The following is a 26,390-nucleotide window of genomic DNA, read 5'->3' on the forward strand; positions in this document are numbered from 1 at the left end:
TTTATAACTTCCTGTGTTTGTTTCAACAACAATTCCCTTCCCTTTTTTTCTTTTTTTTTTTTACCGTCCTTTTTTTTTCCATGCACTTTAAGTAAAGTGAGACTTTAAGTAAAGCCAACACAGTGGATATCTCTTGCATTGTGTGAAAGACATGACTTGTAGAAAAACATTGTATTAAAATATTTTGTCAACCAAAATGTCTAACCTCTGCATTAAAGTGGTTTTTTTTAATTAAAAGTCTCAAAAGTAATACAGTTATTATGATTTCAATTTCTTTTTATTCTTTTCAAATGAAATTTAGAAATTCCCTTATCATCCTGAAAAACACGATTTAGGAATTTAGACATTTTCATTACTGATAGGTATTTAGGAGGACTAAGGTTTCTGTTAAGAAAGAGCCATCACTGGTACTGTGTATCAGACATCATGCTGGTTTAATATATGAATGGGAATCCATATTACCTGACTGTGCTGTTGCAAAAGAAGTCTTTTACAAAGAATCAAAGGTTTATCAGAAACCATATTCAATCAACAAAGAAGTTCTAATACATTCTCTCCCATAAGTATTTATCATCCTCAAAATTAATTTTAAGTATGTGAAAAAGTATGAAAATATTTCAAATATGAAAAATTAGCACAGTTGTACATAATTGATTTCAAATGTGATTCTACACAGTTGAAAATCTCTACAGTACCTAATTTTTTCCACTCAAGTATTGACATAATGATACATTTGCTAAAAATACTCTAGCTTCTTATAAAGTAAACAAAAATGGTGATCGAAAGCTACCAGAGACACAAATCATTTCAGCAAGAAAAAGAAATTAAATAAGCCAAAGCTAAACCATCTAGATTTCTGACATAATTGAGAACATACATTTAATCCATGTAAATAGCACTGTAAATGAAAACAGATCCACTGTGAAGGGGATTCTTTAAAAGGGATCTTTGCATGCTTCTTCCTTCAGAGTACACAATACAAAAGGCAAATCTTTTGCCTGTTTATTTTGAAAGAAATTATATCCATTTTATTGGAACAAGTACAAAGAACTTGAAAAAACTCACTCCAACTAGTCTGTCACAATAAATCAAAGAAAATAAATACAAAATCCTGTTCAGTATTCAGTTGAATACTTGGTGTTCACTTGTCAAATAACTAAAAGAAGTGTGGTGCATACCGATCTAGATGTCTCTATAAAATTATATTTATATCAAATACATATGCTTAGACCTCTTCCTGGTCTTTCTGCTTGTTCCTTCATCTACTGACCACCTAAATTATTTCTGCATATACCAGTAACAGACTACTATGGTTGATGTAAACAGCTTCTTGTTAAGTCTAATAGGTTTTGCTCAAAAAAACGATGGGTCTCAGTCGCATTTTCTTATTATAGAAAACAAAAAAGCCAAGAAATGCCAACACAGATTGTATATATTGTCTAGTTGTTTATCAAGTAGTGGTATGCATTTTTAAACACACCACTTTACAACACATTCTAGCCTTGTGCTTTTCATGGTTTACCTAACAATTCTCAAGATTCTGTCAATTCAGTTCAAAACTTTATGAGTGTGCTTATGTCTTTCTCTTATTTCAGTATAAACTCCCCTCTCAGATTAATACTGTTAGAGTAATAAGTGCTGTGCAGCCAGAATTTCTTTTTTTTTTCTATTTTTTTTTTTTTTTGACAGACTTAAACCCAAGGATGATGGTCCTCTAGGGATCACTTATTTAGTCCATGTGTATAGTTAGGCAGAATAATGTGTTACAAAACTACAACCATTTAAAAAACTTGACTTTGTATTGCATACAAAACAAAAGGTTGAGAACCACTTATTTAGAATGGACACTTCTGGACCAAAAAAAGGCACAGCAGTTAGTTTTTTAAAAAATAACTCCAGAAGACAGGAAATTACAAAGTGTTACTTCTGAAACTTTTTGCATTAGTCATTTTTGTCTGTGAAGAGAGAGCATAAAATACTCTGATGTCCAGACAAGATAGTTGTAAGGAAAAAAAAAATTCAACTCTAAGCTCTTTTCTCAATCTGATTCTCCCATTAGGCTCTCTATATTTTCTAGTACAAAGGAGACTAAGGTAGAAAATATTAAAGGATATAGCAAACTGACCGTCAAGTGTATAAAATCCCAGTAACTCCAACATTTCTTCTACTGCAACTGTTTGTTCAAAAGTAAATTTTCATTATTCTCTTTACTTCAGAAGGACCAAAAATTTCAAAAGTGTCAAGGTCACCAAAAAGCCAAAAGCTTTGACTTTCAAATATGTATCAACATTTGAAGTATATAACCATATGACCAGACTGTCACAGGAGATGTGGTTGCAGTATGTGAGAATATGTCTGAGGTACCTTTAATTTCTGTAAATTGTACCTGATAGCTTCAGCTGTCAAGTATTTAGGAACAAAAGTGAACTCATGCAGCCTGTACTGAAACTGCTGTGATTAATTCTGACAGAACTATCTATTCTTTCAAACAGGATGCATGCCTTTGAATTCTCTTAAATTGCAAGAGAAGAAAAAGGGATTAGTTAATACCAGGAAACACTCAAAAAGCTACATTCAGTATATGTTATACAGTATAGATCGGTGGAACAGCACTGGGTCATATGTCAGATTAACACAAATGGGAAATTGTTAATGTCAGGCATTTAAAAGTTACTTCTGATACAAATATTGCGATGGTTTGTGACCAACATAAGTATGTAAAATTAAGAATCAAGAAGGAACCATTTCAATTCTTTTGAAAATAAAATTGGTGATGCGTGATAAGAACATGACCCTAAATAGCTGTTAATTATTACAGCTATGATACTATAGAAAGTGTACTTATATAAATCCAGGTTTCAATCTTGCTCAGTGAAAGCTGGTGGAGTGTCAATGGTGACCTTTAAATATCAGAAATTGTTTGTGAAGCACATAGAAATAGTATACAAGAATTCACTTACATGGGTCCTCAGATATTTTATACCCACCTAAGTGAGATTTCTACTAGAGAACAGGCCAATAGAGTGTATTCAGATACTTTAATCCAGGATAAATAGCACACTCCTTTGTTTAACTGTGCACTAGAGCTTGCATCTCAGTCTGTTTGCAATGGCATGCTGTCATATGGGATTCACTCTAGGCTGCTTTGCCTATTTAAACTCCCTTGCTCAGCTACAGCTAAATGAGTTTATCTGACATTTTTATGATCTAAGGAATCACACAATGTTTGTCTATAAAGCAAGTTAACAGTTGATACTCTTTGTCTGATGCATACCTCTGAATCTGCAATAATAAGATTAAAGCACAGTGATTTGTTTCTTCCAGAGTCTGGATTAATTAAGAGGCTTCCACTGTAGCTTAAAGGGTGAATATTCATCCTTTCATTCAGTCTTCATGGCAATATTATCTAAAGTATTTCTGTTTTCATGAAAACTACCACAACATTTAGCCACGACACAGCTCTATCACCAGAAGAAATAAGCGAATAGTTAAATACAAATAGAACTAAAAACTGTTAAACAGCTTGCACAATGAGTCCATACTAGAAAGCTTACAGTAAAATGTACTAGTCTACACCTCCAACATTAACATCTCAGTTGCAAACATGCCTTCATCTACTGTTCTGATCCCTCCAAACCCCGGATTTCTCTCTTATAATCTTTCATGTGGTAGATATCACATACACAAAACACCGTGTTATTACTTTTGAAAGGAAATGAAAGTATTTTCTGTTACATACATTGTTTTCTCCCACCATTACTCGTTTTCAAACCACCTTCCGCATCTTTTATGTGCTCAATGAGCCAAAAAATAATTAAATCTTTTATAAGCTGTGCAAGACTTAGGAAAGGCTTTTAAGATTTTCTGAGCATTTCACCCACAACCAGAGTCAATGAGATCACCCCAAAATGTCATGACTCATTTTCTGCAACAGAACCTTCATGAATGCAAAAAAATCTTTAAAACATGCTGATCAATTAATCACTTCTGTCATGTCACATTTACACACACTGGAATGTACACACTGAAGAGTCATGGACTTTACAATTCATAGAATACGTAGGTCAGCAGATTTTTAAACCAGATTTGGTCTTGCTTGGGTCAAAATTTGGACAGCAACAACTGCTATATGATGCCAAATCCAAAAGGGTTTTTTAAAAGTTTAGGCAGAGAAAAGGAATTTTTACAACTTTAACTAGGAATATAAAAATAAGTGCAGTCATTGTAAGAATTGAACATGATTTGAGACCTCAAATACACATTTTTAAGTCATAACAGTGTTGTATGTCACTTCTCACCTTCCCTTTCCTACTTTCACAAGAATGGATATGGTTTAATAAGCACATGAAATTGAAAAAAAAAAAGTTTGTCCTATTTCTTCTATTACTCAGTCTGTTTAACACTCATCAGATTTTCTTTATCACTAAGTGAAACTTCATTTGAAACAGTGGGATTAGAAGAATGGCTAGCAGATGGGAAATAGAGACATCTCTGGGGATCATAATGTAATCCATGTCACATTCTCTTATTACATTCTTATCCCGCTGAAAAAAATAATATCTTACATATTGTATCAAATTATTTAATATAATAATCTAATGTCACTTTCTTTGGAGCTATGCCTCTCATTACTGTAGCAAATGGACCTTTGCTTTGGATAAGCCTTAATTTGGGGGGGGGGAGGGGGAGATGTGTTCTAATTTTTAATGAAATTCAAATGTCTAATGAGTCCAAGATGGCCTGTCAATTTAAATTATCCGTTTGTCTTTCTGTTTACCATATCTATCTGTCTACAGTTTTTATTTGTCTCTGTGAAGTTTAGTTATTGGATCCCATGTTTCCTTCTGGAAGGAATTTCTAACAGATGATTATTCCCGTTGATATGTTGATGATTTGCTAATTTATGGCTTGTAAATTTAAGAAATCTGAAGAAATCTCTGGGAAGCAGAGCACATCATGAGGAAAGAGAAATTAGGTTTTAATAGCTTATACAGTAAAGAACTGCAATTTCATTAAAATACAGTTTTTAATCCTACATACTAACTAAAATGATGCTCCTGGATATTTTTTTTAATCTCTTGAATATATAACAAAGTCTAGCATAAACATTTACTATTCTGCCAAGGCAAGAAGTTTATATGTACATGGACAGAATCGCTGAATGGTTAAGGTTGGAAGGGACCATAGCAGGGAATCTGATCCAAACAGGTCATCCCCCTCTCTGCTAATATCTATCCATGGGAAGTTATGTTCTTCTTCCTGCCCTCATAAAGGGTTTCCATGGATTTGATAACAGTTTTGGATTAAAAAGACAAACAATAATTCAGTCCATGGAACTAAAAGTCATTAATTAAGTGTTAAGACTAAATAAAACCAGTAAGTTATCCAGTCTCTCTGAGTTCATCAGTTTAAAAATATTCTTTCCATATGCTTTCTAGAACTTTGTGCAGGCTGATTTATAATAAACTACTATCTTCAACTGCAAAATACTTCACAGAAGTAAAATCCAGTCTAATCATGTGAACACGTCAATACAGAAATGAAATATGAAAAACCTTTATTCTCAAGTAAATGTAGATTAAAACTATATATTAGTAGAGGTAAAACAAATCTAGATTTTAACCGAATTTCATACTGCACCTCAGGAATATGAATCATTAAAATAAATAGCACAGATGATCTTGTAAGTTCTAGTTTGGCTGAAGCTGAATGTATAAGTTGCAAATATATAAAAAAAAAAAAGAGTGCTATAGCATAAATCTACTTATCCAAACCCAAGACTTCTTGAAGAAAAGCCCTGTCTCATAAGACTAACAGCCTGAACTTTACACCCAGAAGGTGAGTTGGAGCACTTCAGAAAATCATCCAAAGACAAAATGATCACTGTCCATTCCAGCCTTCCAGAAGTAGGAATACACTAACAAACCTGCAGATTTATTGCTATATTCTAAAACTAATAGCCTTTCAGCTATGGTGAGAGTGGCAAACAACTTTTCATCCTTTCATGGTACTTCACTTTAGAAATATTGCTTTAAAATGACCCTTGAATACTAAATCATCAATTCTACAGATAGTTTACAGGAAAGACCTAAACAAAGTCAAATCAAAAGCTTTAAAAAGAAAAGATAATTGTATATATAAGGAAGCATTTTCTGGTCTCAAAATTAGTAAGAAAAATGGCTAAGAGAAAATGTCATTGTAAAGAATATTATTTGTAGTACCTGCTTTGCAAAAAGTTCTTCCCAAAATGTAAAATCATGTACTACAGAACTCATCCAGGGAAAAGCACAGGAAGAAGAAACAGTAGTGACTGATTTACTCATTGGAACGGACAGAAAAGCTGTGTTGGTCTCAATGTGGAAAATACTGGAAGCCACATCACTGGATACCTCTTAGCTGTATTACAAAATTACACTTTTCACAGGTCTGACTGCTTCTCACATCTGAATTTTGTTTCCCAGATATGACTTAGCTTTATATATATTTATATATATATTTAATATCAACTATTTTCTGCCTTCATAACTACAGCCTGGTTTTCCCTGTATGATTTTTATTTAGTGATGACTATAACAAGAAGTAATCATTTGTCTCTTCTGAGTATAATTAAACCAAGAAGGCCAGTTTTGCTTTTCTACTGATTCTGGTGAACCAGGACACACAGTAAAAACGTTAGTCTTCTGATGAGCTGAAGAAGACAGCTGTTTAACAGTAATCACTGCCTACAAAGCAGATCTCATTGCTTATAAATTTGCAATTCACAATAAGTATTGTTACTTTTTTTTAATAACTTCTCTTTCTTCTTTTTTTCCCCCAGATTTTAATTGTGCCAAATTCATAACCCTACTTGTCCTTTAACCTGTATGTTTAGTGTCAGTCACATTCAGTATGTATATTAATATTTATTTTGGTATATATGCAACAGTGAGTACTGCTGTTTATTTAACAGGTGAAACTTCAAGCAAAGACTAAAAAAATCCTGTTGTGTATTTTAAGAGGCTCTAGAAGTCTCACTACAGTAATACTACAAAATAGAAATTAAATTTAAAATTAAAAAACCTCTCTCTGGACTTTCATAACAAAACTAACCTAGTATCTAGTAAATTTAACCAGTGACCATTGCATACTGCCCACAAACTACTTCTGTTTCCAAAGTCTGTGCATATCTTATCAAAGAGAGAAGTAAGGTTCTTTATTGTGACAAATAAGTCCTATAGAGTTTATGAGTCCTTTGGGGACTTTACTGGCTGAGAAGCAAAATAAAACATAAGATCAAACTTGTTGATGTGTTAGTTATTTCTCTTCTTTGGTAAGTGGTGCTTGTATCAAGAATTCTTTTGCATACATTCCAGCTGCTTTAATAGTTACAATTTTCAATAGCAAGGCTCTCCTTAGTACTGAAGTCACACATAAAATTCTCAAAACATTCACAAACATATGTTAATTCTAACTTATGACCTAAATGTTTAATAACCATATAGAAACGACTACACACAGTTTATGAGGCAACATGTATAAACATATATAAAAACGTTGCAAAGCAGATTCCATGTATTTATTTTGTAGAAAGTTAAAAGATATATACATTTGTTACTTTAAGGGTTAAAACTATATCTTTCACCAAAATCCAGCATTTTTCATATTGTAGATTTATTTAATTTTATCTGGACCTTTCTGACATTAGAAATAGAAAAACTGTAGTTTCCCATTGTATTTGCTGTCAGAATCGATGCTTGGTTGCTCAACTAAAGACGTTATATTGCTAATTACTACCACATGCCCACATCCCAAGCAAAGGAAAACTTATTCGTTCTGACAATCCTTTCTCTCAACACTGAATTGCAAATGAAAACTTAAATTTGGGCCAAACATAACATTTCATCAATCTTGTTCTATTGACTGCAAAAGCAACATCAAACAAAGGGTGCTAGTGGCTTTTTACTGTGCAGTTCCCAAGCTTAGATTCTCTGATGAAAGACCCACATAAGCAAAGGACATCTTTAAACTACATAGTAATTAATAATTGAACCAGAAAACAATGCATAAAGTAAATTGAACAGTTTGTATGCTGATGATACAGCTGAGTTTCGAACAACAAATTATATGAGCAGCAGAGATCAGCAGAGAAAGCATTGATGACAGAGTGAGATAAAAACAAACAGCAGTGCATTTAAACAAAGACAAAAACAAAAAGTAAAAAAAATTAAAAATAAGCACGCCCCAAAGCTAGCAGAAGCCTGTAATTTGAAGTTGAGCTTTTCAGGATTTGAGGTTCTGACTGAAGATCAGGTCAAAATTTAGAGACATCTGAGCAATGCTGGGTACTAGTGACAATATAGAAGGGGAAAGACTAAAACTGTATGTAAATTTTTTTTAACCATATACCCCTCTGCTATAACTCGTTTGGAGCTTCAAAAACAGAGGTATACGCACTGTGTCTGAAAAACTTACTCTTTGAGAAACCAAACAGAAATATGAAACTGAGTCCTGGTCTCTGTCACAAATAAACATTTTTGGAAATTTACAATACTACTCTTTCTCAGAAATAAATGAAGGTATTTTGTTAGTCTAGGTACATGATGGAAGTTGCCAACATTGCAGTTTACAGTTTACCCCAGACATTGGAGGGTATCTCAGAAAATGCAAGTATTGAAGTTCACTTTTTTTTTCTTGAGTATTATTGAGCAGACAATAGTACAAGCTATAACTTCTTCTAAAACTTTGACTTATCTGCCCAGTGATGTAAAACAGTACTCTAGAATTATCTCTGTGGGACATTTATAGTCTTTGCTATCCATAATCCACTTTAATAAAATGTTTCATGGGTGATGATTTGAAAATAACAAAGTAAAAAATTATCTTAATGTAAGGAGAGGGAAAATGAATTAGACGCATGGCTTGCAGTACCTTTTTTATGTTATATGAAGAAGCCTCTCAGTGTGACTAGTCTTTCAGGGCAAATATATCTCTACCAGAAAATGTCACAATGATACATAATGAAATGACAGACAGCAACATTAAAGGTGATATTGTGCTATATTGCACTATATCGCCAAGTACATCTAGTTCCATACTGTCTGTATCCCAGCGGTCCTAGATGCTGGGAATGCCTGAAAAGCTGGTTTTAACTTGATCAAGAAAACAAGCAGGCTTTCAAAAGAAATGCAATGAGCTAATGTGGTCCAATAAAAGTTAACCTTTACCACCAGGTAAAAATAGTGGGGTTTATGGGTTTGGTTTTTTACCATACTATATTGATATTAAGGCCATTGCCAGCTCTTCTTAAGGTAAGAGTTACATGGTGTGTGGAAGAGAATTGCTTTAAAATCCCTGGTCACAGATCCTAAAATTATGAGTAGTTTGCAATACCCACAGAAAGTCAAAGAGATGAGAATCTGCTGATTGACATTGAGACACAGGGCGATTACACTTCTTACATAGTCAGCCCAATAGAATAAACTGGTCAACTTAAATCACCTATTTTGCACTCCAGTAAAATGAAGTTTTCTAAAGAATTGAGTCATCTGAAAATCATGTGAATTATCATTGTCAGTTAAAGAGATAAACCACACAATAACCTGATGCCCAAAATGGTGAGGTGACAACTCAACCTTGTTGCTGAAGCTAACTGCATATATAATAGCAGCACTTTTTACAAGATACGTCAGTGTAGCCTTGGTGGCATCCAGGTTCTCTTGAAGTTGGGACAAAATGTTGTGACTTGTACCATAGCACAGCCCAGGTCTCTAATTATAGTGTGACAACTCTCCAGTGGTAACATCTGATGTAAAAAAATACAGCCTTATAAGCTGTGAGTCAGCTATTACCACCTTCAGGGGCTCTTTAAAGTCACACAACCACACCTGGTCTTTTTGACTTACTTTCTGCCTCGAGTTGAGTTAAAAGTTCCGCCGTATTTCTTCCGATTAAGGATGAGAGCAGCAATTTCTGGCACGTAGCGAGCAAACATTGCCTACATGCATGAAACAAAAACACAAAAAAAAAAAGAAAATGGCATGCAGAGAGTGTTCTACTGCAGCAGAGGCAGCAGAGCCTCTTGGGATACTTACTTTCTTCCACTAACCGCACTATAGGAACCACCATATTTCTTGCGGTTTCCTATTAACTCTATGATTTCAGGGACGTAGCTGGCAAACATGGCCTAAGAAGAAGATAGGAGACAGAAGAAAAGACTAAAAAGAGAGGCCAAAGAAAGGGGGATGATGAATATTTTCAGAAGATATATATTTTTAAGATCTGAAAATGCAAAAGAATTAGAGTTATGCAATTGTTTAAAAAGAAAATTTTTAAAAATGTAAAAGTTCTTATCAAACAAAACAAGAGGGCTCAAGGTAAAATTTGGTCTTGGAGAAGGCACACACCTTATAAATAAAGAAAATGGTCAAAAGAGGAAAAATAGACACACAAAACAAAACAAGAACAAAATTAATTTAAATTGGTATCTGATCACAAAAAACAGTGATGTCTATTTCTTCCTGAAAAAGGGAGGAGGAAAAACCTGTCCAAGTCCCCCTGTAAAAAACCCAAAACCAAATATTGCCATTACTGTTATGTTTCTGTTTTAAAATACAGACTTTCCCCCCATTATTAGAATTTAAAAGAAGACAAAAACCAGATGGAACCAGGGGTTATTTCCCCATCAGGAAATAAAAAAAATCACTCCCCTGCCCCCCAAAAAATTTTCCAAAAGTTGTTGCATTTCAAAGGGTTGGAATAACATGTGAGAGAAAAAAGGTTTGGAGGAGAAAATAAAAAATATTCTGCCATGTTTTGTCCAACAAACATCTTCTTTGTGGCTGGATACTTCGAAGAGCTACTGCCTTTTGACATGATCTTTGTCTTTGTATGTCAATGAATAGAGATGGGAATGCATATATTTAATGCACACATACATGTATCTATGTGTCTCATATATGGCATTCGTAACACTAACTATATACATATCATCTCTGTAAGATGTATGTATATGTGAAATCAATATAGGAGGGTAAAGGAACAATATACAGAAGTATGCATGTGCACAATCCATATTACAGTCATCCATAAAGCACTTACCTTGAACACTGTAAATATTGAAATGTATTTTGCTGGTTTAGAGAATAATATTGCTACAGGTCCTACAATATTACTAAAGCTGACAAAAACGAGAAAAGTTGACATAAAACAATTAGCAACTTGGGTGCTATTTACATACAGGACAAAGAACACAAGAATCCTATAAAAGGACCCTGGTTATGATCATGTGATAAATTATGAGTTAAAATTGTACTACATGAAATGAAGGATGTTTGAAATTAAAGAGAATGTGGTTTGCCATCATCTGGATCAGGCAAGCTGCTCTTTAAGGCAGTCCAAAGCCACAGTGTTTGTTGGAATTCTGGGAAGGAACACAGAAGGGTGGGTAGGACATCAGAAACCGCAAAGTGCCTTTAAATATCAATAGCAGCCTTCAAAAACTGCACTACAGTCAGTCACGAAAGAGTAGAGGACTACAGATAACATCATAGGTAGAAATATTAAGGCACTTTATGTATTCACATGCATTACTGGTTGAAAAATTCTGACTAAACTGGACTAATTTGACTAGCTCTGTCAAAATACTTATCTACGGGGGGGGGGGGGAAAGACATATTAAACCTATTTAAATGTTTTCTAATTAATTTTAGTTTTATTTAATTATAACATTGAGGTATACCAGATCGAGTATTAAGGTAACTGGAATAATAGCAAGAATAAAAAAAAAGAGTTTTTACCAATCCCCCAAGGATGAAGAAGACCATGAAAAGGCGACCGAGGGTTGTTTTTGCATAAACATCTCCATAGCCAACAGTGGACATTGTGACCATCAGTAAATAAACACATTCCCAATATGTTAGTGGTTGATTATTTTGGAAGTTTTCCCATGGATCCCCTGAGTTCTCCACCTAAATTCACAAGAAAACATATAATGAATTAACAGAATTGTACTCTGAATTAACCATATATGCATGTGCATATGAGTATGTGTGTGTATATATAATCTGGTATATAAAATAAACTCTGAATCCTTCCCTGTGATTTATTTTGAACAAATAGAGACCTGACTCTGTCCCAAATATATCACTACAGTTCTTTTGCCAAGATACATAGCCTAGCTGATCATACTCACTGGGGAAAGTATCTTTTCCATTCACGACTAAATGATATAACTTATTAATGGATTTAGGTAAGTTCATTTTATAAAAATTTGTTTAGAACATTTTCAGAGTGAATCTTGTGTGTAACACAATTATACTCCTTAATGTTTTAATTTTAAAAGACTATGTAGTTATTAAAGGCATTACTGACACATTCAGGGATATGCTATTACTTTTCCAAAAAGCCAGCTACTGTTTTGAGAAAATCATAAATTTATCCATGTGAAGAGTACGCCCGCTAAAATTTGTTCCCCAGTAAAAAGTTGAGGTTTGAGTATTTCTAGAGCAGAAGAGTGAAACTTACTCTGAAAAGGGAAAAAAAAAATTCCATCAAAATGCTAGAAAAAAGCATTCCCTTGGTCTTGATGTAATTTTTAAGTGTAGTGGGGTTTTTTTGTTCATGTGTTTAGAAAGAGAAAAAGCTATTGTTTCTGTGATAGAAATGCTATATTTTCCCAGAGGAGTATAAAAATATGGTCCTATGTGAATAAGAAACATAACATAAATGAAAACACCCAAAATCTTAGTGCATCTTTATAAGAGTGAAATTTAAATGACTGATAGAGCAAGAAAATAAACATTTTGCATTTAATCTTACACAGGTGGATGCAGCCCAAGCTAATTCAAGTGAAGTCAAGGTAATTGCTCCAGACTGACATAAATATCATTAAATTTTGTTATTAGTCCAAAACCTTCCTGAATAACTTATTATTACTAGCAGCTCAAAATTTTACTAATTCTAAATTGATCATAAAATGTACTTAAAGGATAATCACTTAATGATATTTTATTATATTTACCAAACAAATAATTAAAAGTTATCAGTTTAAAATACACACTTGACATATACCTACCATACATTTGCATATTGACATTTACGAACTCTTGTACTTCTATACTATCTTACATTTTTCAGGTATTTTTAAGTGTAGAGTAGAAATCTACTACAATATCTGTGCTATCAGTAACTGAAAGCTACACTTAATTTGAAATTTAAAAGCAAAAGACAAGGAAATAATCGCTAAACAAATTGTTAGCCACGGTGTTAGCAATCCCATTACTTCTCGTGGAAATACAGAACTGTGTGCCTCTGGCGCGACCATCGATCCCAGGAGCTCCCTGTCGCTCCAGCCCTGCAACTGCTCCCAGGAATCGCTGCCAGGAGTTCTTTGGGAAGCACTGCCACCTCCTGGTAAATCGTCAGCGTTCTACAAGTGGCACCGGTTCAAGTCTCCTGCTTTATTGCTGAGGTTAATGATGTCTTTCTTACTACTCTGAACAAGTTTTGAGTAGAAGCCTAAAATCTGAGAAGCTGTGATGCTTTTTTGTTGTACTCTACGGACGTGTTAAGGGATTATCCAAAGCAAGGTAATAAAGCAGCTCAGAGAGCAGATGATCCATGAGAAAAAGTCAATGAAGTATTTTCAAATACACTTACCAAATGTATGAACCCAGCTGCTGTCAGCCACGTGCTGATAAATATAGAGCACAGATTCACTAGCTTGATGGAATTACTGAAAATAAACAAAAAAAAAATAAGAACATAGACTAGAGTTTGTCACACTTTTTTTTTGTATGTGCCTGTATAGAAATGCATACTTTAACCTAAAGAATCTGATGATTATTTCCAAAGAGAAACAGACTCCCTAAAAAACTTAATCAAAAGCTCATGCAACATATCTATTTTTTTGTCATCAAAGAGTTCACATTTTCATCATTTAGGTAGCTTGAGAGTTCCAATGTATGAGAGCAGAAAGACAAATGGAATCCTTGGTTACATTTGTACTCATAAACAAACTAATAGAAATAAATAAATCTTTTTCACAGATAATTTGGTTCCCCCTCAGTATTCTCACCTCATTTTTCATGGCTATACACCTCAGAGTTATTCAAATGTTAATACATAAAAATACATGAGAAAGTTATGATTCCCAAATTAAATAACTAAGGTATTTTACAGTTCTCGTGTAAAGTCCTAAGTAATTTTCATATTATTCTCCTTGCATGAACTCCTATGGACTACTTTACAGAAATTCACATGAAATTAGAGAATTTCATATTTCACATTCACATTTTTCTTTTAAAAAAAAGTAAAATGTAAAAACTGAAAAAAAAAGTGAAATTTAAACCTACCAATCAAACTTTGCAAATTTAGTCCCATTGAGTACTACATTCCCTATTGTAGCCAAAATTATTCTGAAGCAAGGACCTCATACAGTTCAAGAGGAAAATACCATACTTAAAATCGTGTGGAAGAAATATAAGCAAAACTTGCTCTCCTTCTTCTCACAAAAATCACTAACTTAAGAAGATTTTCAACACATCCACAAGTAAGTCCAGTCCATGTATAACTGTATTTAAACAATCTTACTCATTCATGGAATTGTATTGGAAAGAGCTCTCCTTTGGTTTTGAAAATATTTATAAGAAGGTATAATACTTCAGGAAAAAACACAGTTATTCATAAAGCAATACACTCAAAAAATATAAAAAGTGAAAACACCAAAACACTACCATTGTTAGCAGTAGTAGTTTTGCAATAGAATTAATTAATATTTCTCTTTATAACTACTTTAGGGACAATAAAAATGCATTATTTTCTTTAAAAAGTTAAGAAAATAACCTGGAAAATCAATCAGACTAACTTGACTAAAAATATTTTTAAGAATTACAGTTAGTCTGTGGGCATGTGGAGGCACAAGGAAAAGAATATAACTGGGTAATATGACAGATGCTGTGATAAACATAGTGCTCAAAAATAAAATGATGCACCAGCTATCCTGCCATTAATCAGTGCTCACCTACATCAACACATATTGCCTGTTTCTCTGGTTAAGGTATGATTGATTAAACTCCCTCTTTTGCTGATGTTAACATTCAATTATAGCACAGGACCCAAACCAATAGATTCCTAGATTATACAAAACCACAGGAGTCATGCTAATGCAAAGCTCCATTATGAATAGCTAAAGATCATCCTTCATCTGAACTTAGAACAAGAGATGTTCCTGATAAAATAAAGTGTCACTCCACATATTACTGCAATACAAGAAAATGACAGCACTCATTAATAATAATTGCATTACTTGTTTGACATATTTTATTTCTGCATATTTATTAAACACTATACCTTCTCTCCCATCTATAAAACACTCCCTGTGTTTCTGCCAGTCTAAATATAGATGAAGGATTAGTCACAAATATTTTCTCCCTCTTTAAGCTCTTTCCAACATCTGTGCAAAATCCCTTACTGCAAGCCCTGCCTAAGCCTCTGTAGTTTTGTTGAAAAATAATATTATAAAACAATGGCAGAGAGAAATTTTCAACTGAAAACTGAAAAATTCAATTTCATAAAAAATGGGAACAAAAAATATCAATAAAAAAAGACATTCACTTAAAATTAGCAAAACAAATAGGTCCTTGCCAGAACCTGGTCTTTTAATACACCACTGTATTTTTTTTTGTCCTACTGGATCTCTTTAAATACGTTTATAAATTTTTCAGATATTCTAATAGTTACCTAACCCTTTGCTCATCTCCTCACTGCCTCAATTTTTGTATTGTTTAGTTCTTCCTTTGGATTCCAGTTTTTGGAATGGCCCTTCTGCTCACTGTATAAAAAAATACACATTCCCTTAACCCTCATATCTCAGTCAATAGTTGTAGGAGTAATTTTAATTTATGTGTTAAAGATTTTTCTTTACTGGGGAAAAGAGGAAAAGGAGAAAATTTCTTCTCTAATTGCACTGAATATTAAAAATACGGCAGTGCCCATTATAGCTTATCAGTTTCTCATCCTGTCAGTAGTTACGTGTTATTAATGCCAAACACAAGAAATGCCTCTAGTTGAATTAGTTCCATATTTTTTTCATAAAAATACAGATCATCTCAAATGGAGAACTCTTATCTTTTGGATAATTTTTAGATATAAAAAGTGTTAGGATTTTTATTTTTCCATCTATAATATAACTTCAGAGCTAGTAATGATATACTGACTTTGTTATTTCAGTTCAACAATTCAAGTTCTGCCATTAATCCTTGGTCTTTATGTTCACAGACAAACTATGATGCTAAAAATCTCATTAAAATCTTAAAAGTGGACTGCAATAAATACAAAAGTCATTTAATTCTGGAAGATTTTTAACCATTCCTGAACAAAATATAACAGGGAAAAAAGCATATAATACAGTATAAGATCTTAAAGTAATAATAATGGTTTAAGGCCATGGAATGTAATTAAAATTACTGCTTGAATTTACGGAAGTAAATTTGATTTAAATAAATAGAATTAGAACTTATAAATAAATAAAAATCTAAATATTTCAAATAAATAAAAATTCATATTTTCTAAATAAATAAATACTATTAAATAAAATTGTATTTGTTGAGACTACTAGTTTAAGTGCTCTAACTCTTGCAAAATTACTAACAATTCTCCATTAACTGCAAGGGATCAACATGCCGCTTTTTTTTTTCATACTGTAAGAGAAAATGTGTACCCTACCCATCACATGAACCACCGTTCTGATGGTACTTAAGAACACATTGAAAATATGAAAATTTCTCACTGAACTTAGCTGTAAAAATAATGAATTATTTTCATAGCTTTTTGCTTTCTAAAAGCTAAAATCATGCAAGACAGTAAATAAAAACCCAAGCACTCACATGGTTAAATTTATGTCAGGTGCAACTAAAAATTTTTCTGAAAGAAATTATTCCTGTTTATTTGCTTTGACACATCCATTTTACCATAATAGGTTTTGTGAACATTAATAACATTCCAAACTATTTGGTTTATTTCAAGTTATTAAGTAAAATACAAAATAGAACAGACATGACTTTCTATTGCAGAACCAGGAACAAGGAGAGACATAAAGGACTGGTTTGAGGAAATGACAGATTTTAAGTTAAATAAATGATGTTAGTGATGAACTGCTAAGGCTTAATTAGCTGACTAGTCTAAAACATTCATATGAGAAAGGTTTGCTTTACAGGCTTTCAATAATCAACTTTTGATTTTACAGATATTTAGACAGTCATATAAATAACATGATATCTATATTTAACATAAGAGTAATTTTGTTTCAGAAAAATGCTGTTTCGATGAACAGGTCAATCTTGAATAAACCAGGTCTGAGTACACTGCCTGTGATTAATACAGCATCCCTTCATTTATGGATCTGGAATTTCACAAATCCCCTACTGCTGAAAAGGCTATTAGCTTTTATCCAAAATCCTTTGAGTTTATGGGGCTTCTCCATTAACTGCCATTTCTTATGGCAAAGTTACTCTGCATGTTAAATGTAAATTCATTGGATATTCTGAGCTCCATCACAATTACTCTGCTTTACCATACTGGTAGTATTCTAACCTATGGGGCTTCACTGCATATTCTTTGATGTCTTCATTTGACAAGAACTGGATTGACAAGAACAGATAGTGTGAGAGATTTACAGCAAAGAGAGTAGTTTCAAGGTTAAGGGTTGAAGAAACAGCTGTTTACCATGACTGTGAACAAATCTCAGGACTTATTTCCCCATTGCTACTAATTATCATAGCAAGAAATGAAGTTACCTGCATATAAAACTCACATACATCTGTATCAACTGGTGCAGAGAATTTCAGAATGGAACTGAATTTATAGCAGTTATTAGAAACTGGCTTCAATATTTCCAGAGGCATTTTAGCAAATTATGAAAAGCAATGTGTCTTAAACTGCAAGGCATGAGAAGGTTTCTTTTTATTTCCTTTCAAGTGATCTTTTGTCCAAAACCACTTCTTCTGCACAACTTTCATGTATTAATAGGCCAAAGAACCAATAAGACAGAAGGCTAATTGGAGTATTTTAATTATTATATGAAAGAAATACTATGGACAATGAACACAATATAAAGATAGCTCAGTGTAATTTTTAATATGTTTTTGATGTGAAAAAGGATGCTCAGTTCAAAAAAAAAAGCTCCTGAAATAGAGCCACATTGATAATTTCTCAAAACACTTTTTAACTGTATTCTGTTGAATGAATTTTGATTTCTGTTTTTTCAAGACAGCAGAACAAGGACTGATTACATGAAAAGAAGCAATGTTTAATCTGTGCAAAACTATGTAATTCATTCTGTTTCTAATTTACCAACACATAACCTTGCTAAATATTTCAAATGTAACAACACATCAAAACGTACTATCACATAGCAAAAGATGCTTTCACTGAGAAATCATTCATCAGCAGAAAAAGGTTTAAAGAACAGATAAGTGTTGGTTTCTTATTCTTTTTTTTTCCCGCAGAAAAGAAAATCATATACTACAAGGACCCCAAATCTAAGTCCTTATATTCTGTGACCAATGCAATTAACACAGTATGCAAGAAAAAGTCTTACCTTGTTTTAAGTATATTCAGAAACTGCAAAATTTCTGAAAACTGTATCAGTCTAAGAGCTCTTAAAAATCTTAAACCTGCAGTAAATGGAAGAAAAAAAAACTATAGTAAAAAAATAATCCAAATTATAACAACATATAACAACAACAGCGATCAATTAGATCAACATAGCTACAAAATGTCAAATACCTTTGAAATGCTCTTCCATATTTAATTGTTCCAAGATCCTTAAAAGGACTTTCTCAAATAGTTTTATGTTTATTTCCCTAATAACTCCTGTATCCTCGTGTACCAGAAAGCCTTGGTTTGTGTAGGAAGTCATGGGAGGAGACACACAGACTGAAAGCTAAGGGGGAAAAACCTCACTGAGGTTTCTGTCGGTAGTTTTAGTGCACATGTCCTTCTCTTCCAGGCTGTCAAAGACACATGCAGATGTGAAACACCTCAGTCCTCCAAGCTCCCACATTGCTTAGTGAAAAATAGGAGATTATGTGCAAGAGATCTGATAACCTGGATAAAGTGGACTGTATATGCCTGATTAAATTGGTAAATCTTAATGACGTAAAATCTTTTATTGTAATAATGCTCCCTAACTCCACCTTAATTTCAAAAAAACGTGCAGAACAGAGAAATGACACATTTTGTCTTAAAAATGGCAAATTTACTATAATTCTTTTAATAAACTTATAAGTATAGGAATGCATCACCATTCAACTATCAAATAAGTAATTATATTTACAAAGAAATAGTATTTTTATGTAAAAATTGGGTTGCGTGCATAGCAATGCCCAGACAACTACAAGGTTGGCGAGACAGATAGAAAAAGAGTTTGTGCAAGAGAAAATACTATTGGAGATTAAGGGCTTAAATTATTAAAATAGTCTTATGCTGACAGTAAATGATTTGGCTGCAGATCTTTGGCATATGAATAAAAGTACACTGTGTATTACATATATGCATAGCTTATAAAATTAAAATAAAGCTTGAAGGATAATTTTTATTAGAAAGTACAGCCAGGAGTTACATAAAAGTTGTGTAACATGGTATTCCAACTGTTGCAGTGAGGTCCAGGGCTGCTGCTTCTCATACATTCTTTTTATTGACATTTATTTTACCCAATTCCAGTGTCAAAAACCATTTTTTTGTTTCTAGAAACTTAAGGAAAACTGACCCTAGGAAACATATAAATCTGGTCACAACTTTTCAAGAACAAAATGTTCCCCTCAAGAGCAAAGATGCATGTGGAAAGATGTGTTTAAATCGTGAGGGTTTTCCTGCAGTATTCTTGGAAAGTTGATAAATAAAATTTTTACTCTTTCTAAGATTTATAAATAGCCCTGTTAAGTAGCCTTATTAAGACTCATAAATAGTCTTCAAGTACACGCCTGTCTATTATATGGGTATAAAGTTTCTTTTTAATTACTGACTGTAGTGAACTCTGAAAATTAATGACAACTTACTAAATGGATTTGGGGATCTAGATGAAATGCAATAAAATGAAGCTCAATAATTAAAAATGTCAGATCCATTTGCAACTTGAGGTTGATAATTTCAGATCATATTGCTGAAACTGAGACTCATCCCCCTGTTCCACTTCCCGTAGTTCCCACAGTTGCTCCTCCTATCCAAAGAAGCAGTTCTGGACAGGGAAGGAGAGGATCTTGACTAGCAACCCTGAACTTTCTCAGCTCTTTTCCAACCATCTCAAGTTACTCATTGCCTTGTTTGAAAAAGAAAGTTGAGAAACATCAAAGTTAGCCATAAAACCATTATAATGGTTAAGATACATTTTAGTTGCTGAGAAATCAAATAATAGAACAAAAATACTATGGCTGCAGTGTGTTTTTTTAAAGAAGAAATCATTATGGATGAACTTGTGCATTTGCTACAGCCCAAAGCATTTTAAGGAATTCCATTTAGAAAACAGAATGTTTAAAAAAAAAAGGAGCATTTCCTTGGACAGTGTTTCACCATCCTCAGTTTAAAAAACTTTCTTATGTGTAGCCTAAATCAACCCTTTTTTCTGTAGCCGCAGGCATGTTAAAAAGTCTGTTCTTATCCTAGAAGCCCCTTCAGGTACAGAAACACTACAAATAAGGTCTCTCCAGAGCCTCCTTTTCACCAGGCTGACCAGTTCCAACTTTCTCAGCCTTTCCTCACAGAAGAAGTGTTGCATCCCTCTGATCATTTTTGTGGCCCATGTTCATTTTCTGCCGATGACCCCACAGCTGGATGCAATACTCCAGGTGGCATCTTACAAAATAATCACTTCCCTTGACCTGTTGCCCACACTTCTTTTGATGCAGCCCGGGATATGATTGACCTTCTGGGTTGTGAGCGCACATTGCCAGCTCATGCCCAGTTTTCATCCCTCAGCATCCCCAAGTCCTTCTCAGCAGGGCTTTTCTCAAGCCTGTATTTACACCACAAGTTGCCCCAGTCATGGCTCAGATCCCTGCACTAGGCCTTGTTGAGCCTCAGGAGGTTCCCACAGGCCCAGTTCTCAAGCTTGTCCAGGGCCCATGGCATCCCATCCCTTAGGCATGTTAGCTGCACCAGTCAGCTTGATGTTGTCTGCACATTTGCTGAGAGCGCACTCAATTCCACTGTCTATGTGATCAATGAAGATATTAAACAGAGCTGGTCCCAGTAGGGACCCTATGAAGGACACCACTTGCTCATCTATCTCCACCTGCACTTTCAGCTGCTGACCACTACTCTATATGCAATCCTCATCCTCCAACGAGTCCACCCATCAAATCCTTCTCTCTCCAATTTAGAGAAAAGGATGTTGGAGGGAACTGTGTCAAAGGTCTTACAAAAGTCCAGATATAAATCCATGGCTCTTCCCTTGTCCACTGATGTAGTCACTACACCACAGAATGCCACTAGGTTGGTAAGGTGGGACTTGCCCTTGGTGAAGCTGTGCTGGCTATCTTGAATCACCTCCCTCTTCTTCATGTGCCGTAGCATAGCTTAGAGGAGGATATGTTCCCTGTTCTTCCCAGGCACAGTGGTGAGGCTGATAGATTGGTAGTCTGAGGGTTCTCCTTTCTACTCTTTTTAAACACGGGTATACTGTTTTCCATTTTCCAGTCCCCAGGGCCTTCACCTGACTGCCAACAGACAGGTATTCCAAAACATTGTTAAAAAAAATAAAAGAACTCTGAAAAGTGATCTGAACAAAACACATAAAAGAACTGGACGATGTCATGGCTGCTGCTGGTAGATTTGTGTAATCTTGTTTTCAGGCACTCACAGTATCTTGTTTTCTGGGGCTGAGTGTATAACCATCATCTGGTTCACTGTTTGCAAGTGAAAAAACTATTCCTGCAGAGTTTGCTTTCCATAAAACTATTGACACCAAAACCACTCTACATAGTAAGGACAAACTACAGGGCACAAGGCAGCAGTGTGCCAGCCTCCCCAGCAGGTTTCACACAGTCTACTCACAACATCCACTAATGCTAGACATACCAAAACAAGGGAGAAAGGGGAATTCCCATTCCTTAAGAGTTATTTCTAAAGCTTGTCTGTGAAAGAGATAAGAGGTGCTGTCTTTGAATGAATCTGTTTGGTTTAAGCATTGACTGCTTGATCCTCTAGTAAATTATAAACATTTTGGAAAACTGCAGCTCATTCAGAGGTTTCAGTCTTACAAAAAGCTGAGGCTGAGAATAAACTGTAAGGATAAAACTCGGATGAAAAGAGTTTGTCCCTAGAAGTATGATTATTTATATCACCTTAAACTTAGCAAGGGGATGATGATGAACTGAATAATTCCCAGAGAAAAAGTCCACAAAGCACTTTATTCTAGTGCTGGTACTAATGATACCAGAGAAACATTTTATGATTATGAAACAAATTCCTTTAACAATATGAGACAAAGTGCTTTAGTCAATAGTTTCTGCCTCTAGTACAATAATTTGAGTTGTAAGTATGATAATTCAAATAAACCTTCAAAAACATCACAGGATTATTTTCTTACTGCAAAAATATTTGTTTAGATATCTGTGTTGCCTGTACAGCAACCAGACTATTGTTTAGATACACAGAAAATGTAAAATATGTGCGTAATATTATTTCAGACACTGAGTGGAACCACCCTTCCCTAAATGGTCACCAAGAGAGGCTTCATGCTGCCAAAAACCAATCTTATAGAAATCAATTATCTATTCAATAGAAAGCAAGGTACCATGATGAAATAGTGGGCTAGCTCTAGAATACAAGAGGAGTATTTTTTTCTTCTCTCTTTACTAAGGACCCAGCTTTAGAAGAGAGTAGTGATATAAACGTGGCCAATAAATGATGTGCCAGTAGTGATGCAATTACAGTGAAAAATTATTTTATCTATAAAGATTACAGCAAAGCAAACAACATTATTTTAAACTTTATTCAACTTCACAGTCTTAAAGATGTTGAAATAGGGTATTTTCCTGTCTGTCGCACTGTTCTGCAGTCTCTCTGCTGAACTGATGTTTTCCACTGGATTAATATACAGCAGTAATCAGGATTACCCGTAGGTTGCAAACCCCACAAAAAAAGGGAAGTTACAATTTTAAATCTTTAAAGGGGAAGGCAAAGAAATTATGACAACTATACTTGATTTTAATGAGATTCTCATACATAGATACAAGAATAGGGATATTTCTTCATTCAACATGAGTAGTCACAAGAAATACAGCAAGCATTACCTTATTTCTCACCAATGAGATACATAATCTCTGCTTATTTTTTCCCTTATACTACCATATAGTCAAAATATATGTATAAAGATTCAATGTACAGGGATTCTGTACACTGCTTCTAATCCTGACCAACCATTCACCCATTCATCAGAATAGGATATCTTCATCAAATCTCTCAATGGGTACTTCTATCCTAGGTTTATTTAAAAAAAAAAATCCAGAATCCATACTAGGAACCTTTTTGAGACATATATGAAGGCAAGGTAATTTTTAGGATGCAAAATAATCCTATTTTGAATGCCTTCACACAGTGCAGCAGAGTTACCTGAGATCGCACTCCCTGTAGTTAGGCTTGAAAATGAAATCTCAAAGGGAAAGGTAAGAAACAGCAGAGAGGAAAAGGATCTGCCATTTCTTGGAAGTAACACAGACAAAATATTTTATACATTTCCCCACCTCTGTTATGCAACTGTACAAGTGGGCAGAACAGCCATCAGCATGAAAAACAATCAATGTTCTACGGCCAGGACAGTAAAATTACATCAAATTCAAACTGCATACTAATTGTTTTCAAACAATGCTTCATCAAAGATTCATTAATAAAGCTCTCTCCTGTACATTTCTTTAACTTAACTTCTGCACCTTCTAAAACAATGACAGCACTTTCAAAAATAATTTCTTGATAACACCAACATTGCAGAAAATTACATTCCATCCTTCAATAAAGACTAGATTACTTGATTCTAGGTGAAGACTGAATCCCTTTGGTGAAAGATATAGGAGTACACTGGAGTATGTGAGTTTGCAAAGGAATTCTTCCTATAAAGCAGCTGAAATACTGTAGCTTTTTCTAAGTTCAAAAATTAAATAGAATGTCTTTTTTAGAAGATAAGAATACTAGCACCAAGGACAGTATAACAAACTACAGTGCTGAAGAAAAAGTTTAGAGTTGTACCTTACCCCAGTATGAGCCAACCCTATAACAAGACACCAAGGAGTTTCGCAAAGTATGTTGTTCTTCCTTTTCAGGGACATTATGTCCAGCTTTGACACGATATCCATTTTTAAACAATTCTCCATGAGATTTTTTAGGCCTTCTAGTAATTTTGTACGTTTCTGTACGCGTACCCCCAGAAGGGTTGTGGTAGACTAAAATCTTGCTGGGAATCATGACTATGTATCTTCAGCTTCAGAAGCACTGCCCGTAAGTATTGCAGTCCAGTCTTCAGTCACGGCATTCACTAATAGCGAAGACAGTCACATATTTACCCTTCTTTTTGCTAATTCAGTATCAACACGGAGAGACAGCTCAGAGTTCTTTCTTTAACAGAACTTCTCTGTGGGAGCAGATTTGTTTAACCGGACACAGGAAAAACTTCACCTTTACTTGTTGTTATCAAAATATAATTCAGTATAATCTAGTCCATTTCTGGTAGCATGAAAGAAACAGAATGAATTCAAAACCTCGGCTTGACAGAACAGACTAAGAATATAACAAACTGGACAGACAAAACAAATCACGGAAGCAAGCAGGCAGTGCAGATGCTCCTCTGATCCGTGATGTATTAGAGCTTAAAAGCCATCTTCTATCCGGATATTACTATATAAGCTTCTTTTGGATACAGCAAAAAACCACACCCATTGATTCAAAACTGACAAACATGATGCTGTTCACTTAGAATGAACAGGTACTCTCAGAAAGAATATAGTTCTTATAATTCACATACATGAAGGGAATTGTTTACTGTGTCTTAGCTTCTTTGCTAACTTCTCATATGGCTCTTCCAGTTAAAGCTAGTATGCAGGTGACAGAGGTCACATAATCTTATAGGATTTATTCCAGATGAAATAAAAAAAATTCCAACAAATAAACACAAAACTCCTCCACCCAATCCCAGTAAATTACAGCTATCTTACTGAAGGAAGAAAAAAGAATGAAAAATAAAACAATTTAGCCATCCTGCACAAGCATGAAGAATACAGTGCATTAGCTCTCTCAAGCAGACTTGTTGTCCAAATATTCATAAAACTGGATTTTTGTTCAGTCTGCTACCAGCTCATTCAATTGGATAGAGATCTTTAAACTAAAATATAAATGTGATATATTAACTTCCAGATGTTTTCTTTGTGAACTTTCCTGCTTTGAGAATAACATACAAACTTCATCTTGAGAAGCTAAAAGGTATCTTCATTTCAAGGAATATGCTTATCTTTTTTTTTTCCCCAAAAGAGCCACAAAGATATATAAGCCAAAAATATATCAGTGCCATCTGGAGTACAATTCAAAGCAGACACAAAAATAGACTGCCCCATGTGCTTATATGAAGTGTACAGGATTTCAAGGCATTTTGGAAGTTATATTAAAGGGTGGCAATGTCAAATATGGAAAAGGGGAGTACACATAAATTTCAAATTATAAGAAATATGCGGAGAGTGAATCAGAGGCAAATTATTTCTGTGACTCCTTTACACTTAGCCTTTAACACCCTGTTCTTACAAACAACCTGGTTATGTTCCCACTGGTCAAAATAATCAAGTTCCACTGAGTAGAGTGGGAATGATTTTTGATTCTTTACATACATATGGTGATACATATAAATAATATATCTGTGACCTTTTGAATCATTCCTCTCAAATTCAAAAGACTTGAACAGGGTAGTACTTATCTGTGTTACTAAAGGCGTCTTGTACAGCTCAAATTGAAAGAATGCCCTACTTACTTTTTACCGTATAAGGCATTCTATTTTGCTTGCTTTTTATATTTCCTCTTGGGTAGTATTACAATCTTGTTATTATCTGATTTTAAATCTATCATTAGTTTACTTCATACTTAGTACAATAAATGTTTGGGTGTAGAATCCATTTACCTTACCAGCATGGAACATCTCTAAAGGAAAACAGTCAGGACACAAGTAATAAATAGCAAGGCCAAGCTGTTTAGTTTACATAACCTATTATTCTGGTTTAAGTAATTTGACAGTATTTCTTTAACTCTCTTGGCACCCTGGCATAGCCAGATTTTCATAAATTTTCTCCCTTTTCTGTCAGTGCATTGCATACATCAAAATCTGAAAACATACATTAAATGACAAAAACTGGGAATAAATTTTAAATAAACCTGTTCCACAA

At 34.1% G+C, this 26,390-nt stretch overlaps 1 protein-coding gene across 33 annotated transcripts in view; it reads right to left on the reverse strand.

Moving 5' to 3' along the window:
* KCNMA1 (potassium calcium-activated channel subfamily M alpha 1) overlaps nt 1–26,390 on the reverse strand; it is a 430,172-nt gene that overhangs the window by 141,886 nt on the left and 261,896 nt on the right. For all 33 annotated transcript variants that reach the window (XM_071563747.1, XM_071563746.1, XM_071563758.1 and 30 more), the window contains 4 exons: nt 18,575–18,650; nt 13,636–13,711; nt 11,775–11,945; nt 10,071–10,162 (listed from right to left, as the gene is read on the reverse strand). In XM_071563747.1, coding sequence (XP_071419848.1) covers nt 10,071–10,162; nt 11,775–11,945; nt 13,636–13,711; nt 18,575–18,650 — 415 coding nt within the window. The remainder of the gene's footprint in view (nt 1–10,070; nt 10,163–11,774; nt 11,946–13,635; nt 13,712–18,574; nt 18,651–26,390) is intronic.

The sequence above is a fragment of the Pithys albifrons genome, chromosome 9, assembly GCF_047495875.1.
Source record: "Pithys albifrons albifrons isolate INPA30051 chromosome 9, PitAlb_v1, whole genome shotgun sequence".
Taxonomy (NCBI): domain Eukaryota; kingdom Metazoa; phylum Chordata; class Aves; order Passeriformes; family Thamnophilidae; genus Pithys; species Pithys albifrons.